Source organism: Heteronotia binoei, chromosome 13, assembly GCF_032191835.1.
Source record: "Heteronotia binoei isolate CCM8104 ecotype False Entrance Well chromosome 13, APGP_CSIRO_Hbin_v1, whole genome shotgun sequence".
NCBI classification, from domain to species: domain Eukaryota; kingdom Metazoa; phylum Chordata; class Lepidosauria; order Squamata; family Gekkonidae; genus Heteronotia; species Heteronotia binoei.
Genome location: NC_083235.1, coordinates 45,929,784 through 45,942,865, shown reverse-complemented (window position 1 = coordinate 45,942,865; position 13,082 = coordinate 45,929,784). Strand labels below are relative to the sequence as shown.

The 13,082-nt window shown below is 42.8% G+C and overlaps 1 protein-coding gene across 1 annotated transcript in view; it reads right to left on the bottom strand.

Moving 5' to 3' along the window:
- TIMELESS (timeless circadian regulator) overlaps positions 1-1,000 on the bottom strand; it is a 40,183-nt gene extending 39,183 nt beyond the window's left edge. The window contains exon 1 of the mRNA XM_060252564.1: positions 866-1,000. Coding sequence (XP_060108547.1) covers positions 866-962 — 97 coding nt within the window. The 5' untranslated portion in view covers positions 963-1,000. The remainder of the gene's footprint in view (positions 1-865) is intronic.
- Positions 1,001-13,082: the final 12,082 nt, after the last annotated feature.

The following is a 13,082-nucleotide window of genomic DNA, read 5'->3' as shown; positions in this document are numbered from 1 at the left end:
TTAACCCATGCTTCAGGAAAAAATGGAGCAATTAACAACAGACTTCACATTTACTGTCTTGTAATGCTGAATTCTCACCATCATTCTCCAATTCCAACATGTTTATTGCCTTTTGCTGCTTTCCCAGACAACTTACACTATCCAGACCAAACCAGTTATTCTTTCAATTTGTTCATTTCACTGTTTTGCCATTGGAGCCCAACTTTATACTATGTTGCATGTTTACCCACAAGCTATATGTAGCACTGCTAACTGTACCACATTTCATTGTCCGATGAAGTGTGCATTTAGCACACGAAAGCTTACATTCTCAATAAAATTTTGTTGGTCTTAATGGTGCTACTGGACTCCAACTTTGTTCTATTGCTTCAGACCATCTCGACTGCCCGTCTGGATCTATCAGCACGGAAGTAGTGAGCATACACTGCATCCTGCTCCTTTTAAGCAAAGTCATGGCATTGTGGGGGGCTGACTAGTTCTCACAATGCTGCCCCCAACAGCAGTGTTTTACTTTCTGCCATTAAACAAATGGTTGTCATTCATTCCTATAAGAAAAAACAAGAATGCCACTTGGAGACACCATTAGCATGGTGATTAAATCTGTCTTTGAGAAGCTTACTTATATAAAGCCCCACCTCAGTTCTCTTTCCTGGTCACACAAGAGTGACAGCAAGGCAGTAATTGTTTCCTATGTCAAAAAGAGAGACTGTGTTTTGGTATGTTTACTACACAAGGGAGGACAGCTAGTAGAAAGCTCCTGATTTCAACAATTTCCTTAAAGCTGCATTCACACAACACCGCCATTCATTGACTTAGCTGGTCCTGTCATACAAACCTCATGCCTCCCACACCTTGGGTCTCTCACCTAAGCAATCCGGCTCTTTGTGATATGTGTCCCCCTCCAAGTAGCCAAGAGCACTGCATGTGGCCAAAAGTTCACAATTCATCATGTACAAGTTCATAAATCTCAGGCTAGATGAAAGAGAAGAGCCTGTGGGGGACAGAAATACAAGTAAACCACATACAGAAGAAGATATTGGATTTATATCTCACCCTCCACTCTGAATCTCAGAGCAGCTCACAATCTCCTTTACCTTCCTCCCCCATAACAGACACCCTGTGAGGTGGGTGGGGCTGAGAGAGCTCTCACAGAAGCTCCCCTTTCAAGGCCAACTCTGCAAGAACTATGGCTGACCCAAGGCCATTCCAGCAGCTGCAAGTGGAGGAGTGGAGAATCAAACCCAGTTCTCCCAGATAAGAGTCCACACATTTAACCACTACACCAAACTAGCTTCTGTTTTGTACACAAATTGAGGGATCAACCTGATGAAACAAAAAGTCTTATGTTTAAGCCTGTAAAATTCTAGAAGCCCTGAGCCACTTACACTAGTCCAAGAGAGCTCCATCATTATGATAACCATATAAAAGTAGAAATGTTATCATTTTAACTACAGGCCAAATACCACACGATGCTCAGTCACACACACTTGTAACATTTTTTGTTTGTTTTATGAAACAGCCTTTAGAGATGACAGGTGGTATACCTTTGCACCACTTTCCCACCATAAATATCTTACCCACCCTATCTCACAGGATTGTTGTGAGGATAAAATGGAAGAGTGGAGAATGACGTAAACCACTCTGGGTCCCTACGGGGGAGAAAAGTGGGGCAATAATGAAGTGAAATAAGTAAACAAATAATTGTTCTGGAAATTATATAGTCACTCATATTTTTTTCCTTTGCAGGGCAAAAGAGTGCACTGGGGGATTTTTTAATAGAAAAAAATGGCCCAAGAAGAAATGGTTAATAAGAACGATAACCACCAAGTTCCAGTTTCCACTTTGGTTTGCATTCTCTGTGGCTGCATTTTACAAAGAAAAACAAAATGGCAGGGAGGTGCATGAGACTGAATGTTAAATATATTCTGGCCCCAGACACAGTCTTTTTAACATATTCTGTTAACTTTTTTTCCCCTCTTCCCCACAGTATGCGGTCCACCTTCCCTCTCTCTCAGAACCTCTGTGATAATCCTCTCCTTTCCCCCCTTCACATTATAACAACTCCCTGTTGGATTTCAGAGACTCAGATTCCAATCCCCACTCTGCTGTAGAAGCTTCCAATCCCCACTCTTCTGGGTGATATTGGGCCAGTTACACATTCTTCATCTAACCTAGGGTCGCCAGCTTCCAAGTGGCACCTGGATATCTCCCACTATTACAACTGAGCTCCAGACGACCAAGATCAGTTCCCCTGAAGAAAACGGCTGCTTTGGAGGGTGGACTCTATGGCATTATATCCTGCTGATGTCTCTCCCTTCTCTAAATCCCCTCTAGCCTACCTGCTTTAATCCACTTTATGAGAATAAAACAGAGAAGAGGACAATACAGCAAACTACTTTGAGTTCCCATTGGGAAGGAAAGTGGGGTATAAAATAGAAACTTGTGGCCCCCATGATTTTTTGCAGAACCAAACAACAACCAAAAATCAGATGGAGACTTTGAAAGCATATACAGGGGAGAAAAATTAGACCAGAATGAAGAGGGACCTATTTGGGCAGCTGGGCTGTTATCATGTCAGAAGTGGGATTTTACTGGAAATAGTGGCAAAATGGATACCTTTTTTGGCACAATATATTCTTCATTATTGTGTGTACTATAATTGAGGCAGTCTATTACAGCAAAAGCTTTCCATTAATCTTGAATTTAAAAACACTGTATTTAAACATACATATGCCATGCAGTGTGATATGAGAGGGTTTTGCATTTTGTCTCCAAATTTGAGCAGGTACAGATTAAATGCCTGGCACTCCCACCAACCCCGGGGAAGGGCCCTCTACCGAGGATAACCCCGAGGATGCCCCACAGGCAGCCTGGCCAAGGGACCCGCAGTTTGTCAAGGTGCAGGAGGCCGATGAGGAGCTGGAAGACCCGAGACGGCGGGAAGCAGTTTGCAATGGCGTAGTGGTCGACGCCTGCCAGGGACAACGTCTGCCCAGGATCATCCGGGACGAAGGGGTATGGTATCGCGAGGTGAAGGGGAGGCTAGGGCCCTGTAAGTAATTGTTCGTTCCCCACCGGTACAGACCGGAAGTCCTCCAGTGGGGCCACGACCATCAGTGGGCTGGCCACCAGGGGGTAAAAACACGTTAGCCAGGGTATTGGCCCACTTCTTCTGGCCGTTGGTCGCCAGAGAGGTTCAAGCCTACTGCCGGTCCTGCGACGTCTGTCAGCAGATGACGGCACAGGCCAACCTCCGGGTGCCACTGACCCCTCTGTCTATTGTGGGTGACCCCTTTGAGAGGGTGGCCATGGACTTTGTCAGACCCCTGCCACACACCCCACAGGGGGCCCGCTACATATTGGTGCTTATGGACTATGCCACCCGATACCCGGAAGCCATACCCTTGCCGAGCATGAAAAGTGCCGGAGTGGCCCGAGCCCTATTGCACTACTTTGCCCATGTGGGGCTACCTCACGAGATCCTCACAGATAGGGGGACCCCCTTTACTGCCAACCTCATGAGACAGGTATGCCGGACTTTGCATATTCAGCAATTGTTCATATTCGTCCACACCCCCCCCCCCCGAACGATGGGTTGGTGGAGCGGATGAATCAAACACTTAAGCGCATGCTGAAAAAAACAGCCTATGCCCATCCCACGGCGTGGGATCTCTACTTGGACCCCCCGGGTGACATAACCCTGCCCCTACCCAATTCTGAGACCTCCACAGCTGGCTACACAGAGCCGCCGGGAGGGCTGACCACAAGGAGACCCCTGGGGGGGGCAGCAGGGGCGCAACAATCTGCTAACCAGCACTTACAAACACCATGAGCCAGAATTTTCTAGCAGCCTGGCCTCGTTTAAACTGGAACCCAACACAAAAATCAGATTCATGGAGACAACAGGACCCCTCAATCCAAAGCATACCAAGAACAAATAGCTCCTTCAGGTTACAGATAACCTCAGGTTACAGATTATCAGAGATTTCTTCACCCCACCAGTCAGTACAATACTCCTGGCATGGTTTATTTTACCAGCAAATCCTTCCGGCTCCAGTGGCCTTCAAGCACAAACACGCTCCCCAGACAGGTGTGCAATGGGAATCCTTTAAAACAAAAAAGGAGACTGCAAGAGAAGATGAGGAGAAAGGCTGCTGGGAACCACCCGTCTGCTGACAGCTGGTAAAACTCCTGATGCCTTTTTAAAAAGTGTTTTCCCCACCTGTTCTTGGTAGTACTTTCCATCTACTACTTTGGTCACACAGATTCTTAGAAGACAGTACATCATATAACCTGGTTTATGTAACTGATCCACTTACCCAGAGTGCTTCAGGACTATAACCTACTTTTGTGCCTCAGGTAGCAGGGGAGTAGAAAATATATAGAAAGCATCAACTTTCTCTGCAATCAAAAAGCTGAATGTACAGCCTTGTATCCAAGATGCTATTAAGGTAATATCTGATTGTTCATTCACAAGTATCTTTCTCTAGCAACCTTATATGAAGTTCTCTTCAGCACTCAGAATGTTTCATGTCAAACATCTCCTAAGCTAGTTTAACATTTACTCTTATACTATAACAGAAAGACCGATGAATCCTTATGGTTGGGGTTGTTGTCTTGGTGAACTGGAAGATAAATGAAAGTCCAGTGGCACTCTATGAGCATTTGTGAGTCACCACTCACTTCAGATATATATGAAAATATATCCCTTTCTGCCTTCTATTTCTTGTGTGCAGGGGTGGTGGAGCTTATTAACACATTTCATTTGCACATGCCACACGCCCCTGACATCACTGGGTGTGCTAAATTATATCAGCTCAGCATCTACCTTAAAATGCTTCTTGAATTATAATTGTCAATTTGACCTGCTAAACTTCCCAGCTATAGCAAGGCATAATTCATGGCTGTGTTCCATTGAAAACATACTTTGTGCAGGAAGAGGGAAGCCTGTGTGCATCAGATAAAGGGATCACCAGCAGATTGTTTTATTTTTCTCCAACAACCTAACACAGCTAACCCTCTACTATCCCTTTCTGCCTTCTATTTCTTGTGTGCAGAGGTGGTGGAGCTTATTAACACATTTGGGACCAACCCCTCAGGTATGTCCCTTGAAGAGCTTTACGCTCTGCTGGAAACAATCATCAAGAAAAGGAGGACAGTACTTCAACAGCAGGATCTGCAAACACTTTTAATAACCGGAGCCATCTTATTGATGCAAATACAAGATGATGAAGAAATGGAAGGAACGAGAATTAAATAATAATAATAATAAACTTTTATTTATACCCCGCCCTCCCCGCCTAGGCAGGCTCAGGAATTTTCCTATAAATACAGAGCAAAATAAATTTATAGGAATTTTCCTATAAATACAGAGCATTTGCAGATGATATAATGTTTATAAATGATACGTTATAATGTTTATAAATCCTATGCAAGTAACACCTTTGTTGTTAGCCAAAATACAAGATTTTGGAGAATTGGTGGGACTTTATGTTAATAAAGAAAAGTCAAAAATTTTGTGTAAAAATATGCAAGTAAGTAAACAAAAGGAATTGCAGAGATTAACAGGATGTGAAGTTACCCCTAAAGTAAATTATTTGGGCGTGGAAATAACAATGAAGAATATTGATTTGTTTAAAAACAATTATGAAAAGTTATGGCGTAAAATGGACGAAGATATGATAAAATGGAACAAGCTTAATTTGTCACTGCTTGGTAGAATAGCTGCAATTAAGATGAACATTTTGCCGAGAATAATGTATTTGTTTCAAACTATTCCGATTGTGAAAGACAGTAAACAATTTAATAAATGGCAAAGAAAGATTTCAGAATTTGTATGGGCCGGGAAAAAGCCAAGGATTAAAATGAGAGCTTTAACAGATGCTAAAGAAAGAGGAGGATTTCAACTACCAGATTTAAGATTATATCATGAAGCAGTTCGTCTAGTGTGGATAAAAGATTGGGTGACGCAGTTGAATAAAAAACTTTTAACGTTGGAAGGTCATGGAAATAAATTTGGCTGGCACGCTTATATGTACTATGGAAAGAAAAAGTCGGATGTTTTTTTTTCTCACCATTATAGAAGAAATAATCTACTAAATGTTTGAAGTATAAGAAATATGGCGATGAGAGAAAACCACTATGGATTGTCAGCAGAAGTAATAAGAATAACAGCTGAGACAGGTTCTTATTAATTAAGGGTACCTTTAATATTAAGATTTTAAGTATATAACACCAGCAGGGGTCAAGTAATGGGGGGGAGGGGTGGGTAGAAAGTAATATATTGGATAGATTAAAAAAAAAGTAATTATTAATGAAGTAAGAAATTGAAATTTATTTCCATATGTTACTAATAAAATTGTTTGAAATCTAAAGCTGCTTACAGAGAACTAAGGCCCACTGAGAGCGATTTCAGATTGTAGCCGTGTTGGTCTGCAATAGAACAGCACACCTTAGATGTGAGCTTTCGAGACTCAAAGCTCCCTTCGGAGTGGGGCTTACTTCTGACTAAAGATGGCTGCACCCAAGCATCGTTAGTTATTGCAACACCAACTTCATTCACCTTGTCCGCACAGGAACATCCAACAATGAAGGACTGCTATAACGAAACACCCAACTATGCACACGGAGGCCGCCAGAGTTGCTGTTCATCGGCAGTCACACCCACCATTACCACCCCCAGCCTCCTCCCAAACCCGGACTTCTCCTTCACGGCTGCAAAAAGGACCTCGATTTTACAAAGCAACCCCAGAACTCGAAATAAAGCCCAGCTGAGTTCAGAAGAGTCCATTCTTCCCCACTAACAGCATTTCGCGACTGTGTGGAGGCCAATCCCGAGAACATTTACTGTTAACTATTAAATGTACTGGGACTTACTCCTAAGTAGGTGGCGGAAAGTGCCGTCCAGCCAGTGATTTATAGCGACCCCCTGTGAGGTTTTCAACGCCAGAGGCGTTCAGCCATTACCCGTCCGGGAATCATGACCCTGGTATGGCTTGGTGGTCTCCCATCCGCTTACTAGTAAGCACGGCTGACCCTGCTTAGCTTCCGAGATCTGATGTGATCGGGCTAGCCTGGGTTATCCAGGTCAGCAGCAGGGCTCCTAGATAGGACTAGACCCCTAAAATGCTATTTCCTCAAAAACTGTAAAGTACTAACTCACTTCACAAGCCTTTCCGTCTACTGAAAACTCGGCTCCGTTCCCATTTTGCACCGGGAAGAGTAATCCATTGCTTCAGCTCGGCGCCCAAATTTTCAAGCGCCTCCCAAACTCCAAATGGCGCGCAAATCCTCCCGGCCGCCTTAAAGGGGTAACGACGGGCAGCCTGGCTGCGCAAAAGGAACAAAGCAGGAATCAAGTTTCACCTTTAAGACCAACAAAGTTTTATTCGGAATGTAAGCTTTCGTGTGCTCTGAGCCCAGTTCATCAGACGAGGAATCAAGATGTCATATATCATGCATAAAACGAAGCAAACAATAGGATCTATTTCGACCATGTCTACAAATTTCAAGTGAACTATAGTGTAATGATACTGTGCTTTATTTGGGGGCGTCCTCCTAAGTCTGTGAGCAGATGGCCTTGTGTTTCAGAGCGGAAGTTCCGGGTTGCTTGTACGCGCTCTGCGGAAGGCTTCTAACTGGACCCTGCCGGTGCCGTTTTAAGTCGTGCTCGGTCTTTCTCTGTGGTTCTGCGGATAGGGAATGTTTTGCAAGCAGAAGGAGTCGCGATTAACCCAGCTACCCGCGATTCTACCTCCCCTCTCCAGAACTGTTCTGAGCAGCGATCCAAGTGGGTAGCCGTGTTGGTGGTCTGAAGCATAGAACAAAGTTAGAGTCCAGTGACACCTTAAGACCAACAGAGTTTTATTCAAGGTGTGAGCTTTCGTGTTCTGACCAGCGGTTATTGTATTGCCACTCAGGTAGGGTGTAGCGACTGTTGTTATTATTACAAATCCGTAGTAGCTAGTATGTAGTTGATAGGCGACCCGTGTCATTCTAAAGCACGAAAATCTTCAATGGAAATTCTAAATAACAAACATCGTTTGTCTCTTCGATGTGGAAAATTTTCGTGGGAAGTTGCACAAGCTTTCTGAATTTTAGGTGAACTGAGTTAGGTGGCTGTTACAACTATTAAAACAACAAAGTTTCGGTCCAATGACACCTTTAAGACCAACAAAGTTTTATTTTGGGTATAAACTTTCCTGTGTATGCACACTTCTTCAGATGCATTGAAACAATTCAAGTTCAAGGACCTTTAATGGCATAAAAGAAACAAGTCACCAACCATTCCATATAGGCCGGGTAGACGGTTGCCTTCATCCAGTCTTAGCTATATTTACTGCTCAGTTAACTTGCACATATTTATTCTAATTGGCTCTTCTTGGCAATGTCCTCCTCACCTAATATTTATCTGTAATGGTTGGTGACTTTTGTTTTAATGTAGCTGAAGAAGTGTGCATGGACATGAAAGCTTATACTTAGAATAAAACTTTGTTGGTCTTAAAGGTGCTATTGGGCTCAAACTTTGTTCTGTTGCTTCAGAGCCACATGACTACCCACCTGAAACTAATAAAACATTTTGGCTAAATTTTGTTTCTCCATTTTTTTTGCTAATTTTTTATTTTTGTTTTTTGCATGATAATAGTGTACTTTAAAGTTTTAGTATGGGATTTCAAAAACTTGGGTATGCCACTGGGTACGTATATTGTTGGGTCCTCCCAAAAACCAATGAAAAGTAATGGTCAAAGTCATTTTTGGCTGCAAAGGCAAAAGTAATGATGGAAGCCTTTTCCCTACAAAGCAAATGACGTAAGAAGCTATTCAAGAATGCTGGGGTCACTATGAGGAATGGGAAGTAATAAAATTAAATGCCAGTTCATAAAACTTTTATCTGGTGGCAAGAGGGCACCAGCATCAAGCAAGTAGCAGCCATCCCTGACCTGGGCAAGAACTGCAGCTTGCTTCAGTGCTGCCTCCTTAGCACTTCTGCCTAGTTAGTTGTACCACTGCCCACTTGTGCAAGTGACTTAAGTTAGGTGGCAGGCATGCAAGTGATTCAGCCTGTGGGTGTGCAAGTCACTCATGGCTCCCATGTGAGCCACTTGGCCAGCATGCAAGAGTGGTCTTAGCACTCCTGAGGTTGTGAGCAAAAGTCAAGTATGCTCCCACAGTCCTTCTCTGCTTTTAAAAATTTGTACCCCACTTGAATAATTTTGTTTCATTGCTTCTGATTAACTTTGCTTAGGTAGACTATAACATAATATTAGTTAGATCGATGGCATATGGCAACATTTTTGAAAACAATTACAACCAATGAACAGTGCCAGCCACATTGATCCTGCGTGGGCATCGTTTTAAAAATACCACCTACTTGTATTAGTAGCAAAGGGCAAGTAAACGTCTGAAGCTAGTTATTTGAATTTTGTTGCTGAGAAAACTGAAGCAGGTGAAAACAGTATCAGATTTTTCATTCTATACACTGGGTGATGTAATCAATGGACTCTTCAGCAGGTCATACAGCATATCACATCCACTGACTCAGGCCACCACAGTGCAGGGTCCTGAGCAATTGCCCAGACTCCCCCATAGGTAAGTCCACCCTTGTTAGCATGGGTGTGACTTACACGTTTCCTACCTAAGTCACTTGTGTGCCTACTGCCACCCCAGCCCAGTGGAAGTAAGAGGATGATGCAAAGTGACTTTGGCCGAGCCGAATGCCATTTAATCAAACTGTCTAGTTAACTGAATGTTTTTATTGTATTAATCTCCCATGGTGATGGCATTCTCTGTGTGTACACAATTATTATGTATCCTGCTTTGATTCATTTGATAGAAGAGGATAAAATGTGTTTTAATTGTTGCTTTTAATTGTTTTATATGTGTGTGCTTTTGTGGCATACCTTTAGTTGTTCACCGCCTTGGTGGCCTAAGAAAATGACACGTTTTAAATAAATAAAGTGGCAATCACACCCAGTTCCCCTTCATGCTGCACCTTCTGCACCAACCTTCATAGGTTTGGTTTGTTTGTAAGGATCATCCATCACTAAAACCATTTAAGGCATCGCAGAGGTTGCGGGGGAGACAAGAGGTATGGAAAGATCTACTTTCCCTAGAAAAATGGCAGAAGTTTGTAACCCATAATATGTGTCTGTTTTTGTAATGCAAAGTAGCTGCGGCCCTCTGGGGTTGGAAAGACTTTATTTCTGGAAGGTACTTAATTTTGTAAAAAAAAAAAAAGCTTGAAAGCTACTAGTTGCAAAATGGTGGGTACAGCCAGTCACCAAAAGGTTGCTTCTACAAGAATCACATTAAAGAAAAAGTCTGCAGTGTTTGGAAAGGACAGCCTTTCTTCTGCTGTTTTTCCAAAGGAAATTACCACCACCACTGCTTACCCAGATTTTAACTTGCCATGCAGGGAGCAAATATACCATTACCTCTAGATTTTCACTGGAAGAGTCTTTAGAATAAAATAGCAGTTTCAGCCCAGGGGAAAGGGGAAGTCAATAGCATGCTCCTGTCCCATCCAGAATAAGGATGTGTGTATGCACATGTAAAGGAGGAAGAGGAGGAGGGTAGAGTTGCCACATTCCTGTTAGTGATGGGGGGTTTCCTGCCCCCTGCACCACTGTCTATTGCTGCTCAGCAGGAAGAAAAAAGCAGGCAAAATGTGTGTGTGTGTGTGTGTGGGTGGGTGCTATTGGCATCCCAGGCATGATGATGATGCAACTTCTAGTGCAACCCAGAAGAGATGCCATCATGTTGCGTGACAGACTAGCATTTGCACAAAACTCTGTGACAAAATCACCCAGTGTCACTGCCCAATGTAATGACATCACTTCCACATATTGCCAGAAGTTACATCAGCATAGCCAGCTTCAAGAGGGGATTGGATAAAAATATGGAGCAAAGGTCCATCAGTGGCTATTAGCCACAGCGTATTGTTGGAACTGTCTGGGGTAGTGATGCTCTATTCTTGGTGCTTGGAGGGGGGGGGCAAAGTGGAAGGGCTTCTAGCCCCAATTGTGAACCTTCTGATGGCACTTGGGGGTGTTTTTTTTTGGCCACTGTGTGACACAGAGTGTTGGACTGGATAGGCCATTGGCCTGATCCAACATGGCTTCTCTTATGTTCTTAACATGCCAGAGACACTGATTGTGCCCTGCCATTGCATAATTCCCCATCTGTCCCATCTCCAATTGGTTGCCAGTCTGAGCCTGGCTACCTTAGAGTGTGTTTTGTATGAATCTTGCGGTGTGTAATTTCTAATTGTATTTTTGAAAGTTCTTTGCTTACTGTGTATTTTGATATTGTATGAGAGGTGTCTGCTTTATATTACTATATACTACTACATGTAATGAATTAGTGAAGACTGTCAGTACTATTTACTGGGGGGTTTCCTTTACTTGAACCCTAGAGGAGAGGCAGAAGGGAAAGGATGCTGGTGCTTTTGTTTTCCTATCTGGAGCAGGGGTGGGAATGCATACGCAACTCTTTCTCCTTCAACATGAAAGAAACTGCTGCAGTAGTTTCAGAGGGAAGGATAAGAAAGTGATTCCACTAGTATTTCAGAAAGGGTGAGGAGCTACTATTAACTGGTTCTGCTCAGTGTATTAAATCATGTAAGAAATGGGGAGGATGGTGCTTTATTCATTGTCTTGACCAAACTGGAAAATGAACCAAAAAACAAGCTGTACCAGTAAGTCATCTGCTACATGGACATAAGAGACATTTGTTTTTGTGTCAGGCGTCTAGAGAAACATGTACACACCATACACAAAAATTGGTTTTCTTGCCATGACCCCCCCTATAAATCGTAGTTTTGTAAAATCTCTAGTGGGAATGGATAATAATCCATATCAAAGAACTATAATCACCTTCATGGTTATATGTATGAAACACATGACCAGCTGAAGTGGCTTCATAATGGATCAACCCATTGTTCTATCAAGGTCTAAAGTGGCTGCTGCTCTTTGGGGTTTCAAATTAAGGTCTATTGCATTACCTACTACCAGATCTTTTTGACTGGCGATGCAAAGGAGACTTTCTGCATTCAAGGCAGATGTTCTGCCACTGAACCATTGTGGCAGAACATTTTCCTTGGCATTTTTCTCCCAGATCTTACATTTCGGCAGGGAGGAGCACAGTAGTGTAGTTTTTAAATGCCGTGAACTGCTGAATGAGCGGACCACAGTGAATAAATTTGCACCCTCACCCTTGTGAGCGGAAGCTGTAGCTAGAACGCCCTATGGAGTAACTGTTAGGTATCAACTGTTACATATTAACTGTTTTTCACCCTGAGCAGCTGATCTCCAACATGCTTCTTGGCAGCAAGTCTGAAATAATGGGAAATTTCCAGGACACCAGTGACATAGCAATAAATACGAGCGTACCTCTCATCCTCTTTGTAAAGGCTATCCTATATTTGACCAAAGCAATCATGTTCTCCAGCTTTGGAGGGTTTTTGTGTGCAATATACCAATAAGCAAAGAGTTGGCTAGATAAAAATTATGGATTGGATTATTCAGCCTATTTTTACTGGCACAAGGGTACTTTTTTCAGCAGAGGAGAGGGATGATTTTTGCTGATCCTTCTTTCCACTGTAGACTTTCCACACCCATCATGCTTAGTGCTGTAGGGAGAGCAATCTGGGGAGTTACAATGGGAAAGTTCTATTCTGTTTTTGGACTGTAAGATTATAATCATGGTAGGATGCCTTGATGTGAAAAGAGTTCCCAAGTCCATTGCCTCTGGCCTACTCAGAATTCTACTAAAATCTATTCAATAGGGTTTACTCCTAGGAAAGAGTATTATACTGTTAAGCTGTAAGTAGAATTAAAGAACCTTGTTTTTGAATCCTTATTCTCCAAATCTCTGACAGCTGTATGGTCAGATGGCATTTATTCTTTGTTTGGGAACATGTGATAGAGATTTATGGGACTTAGGCCAGAATACAAAAGACCAAAGCTTCTTTTTCTGCAGCATCCCATGAGACAATGGGATCTCAGCACATCCCATGAGACAATGGGAGATAAAAACCTTATCCATATCATTTGATTTCCCTGATGCAGCGCTATTACCAAAAA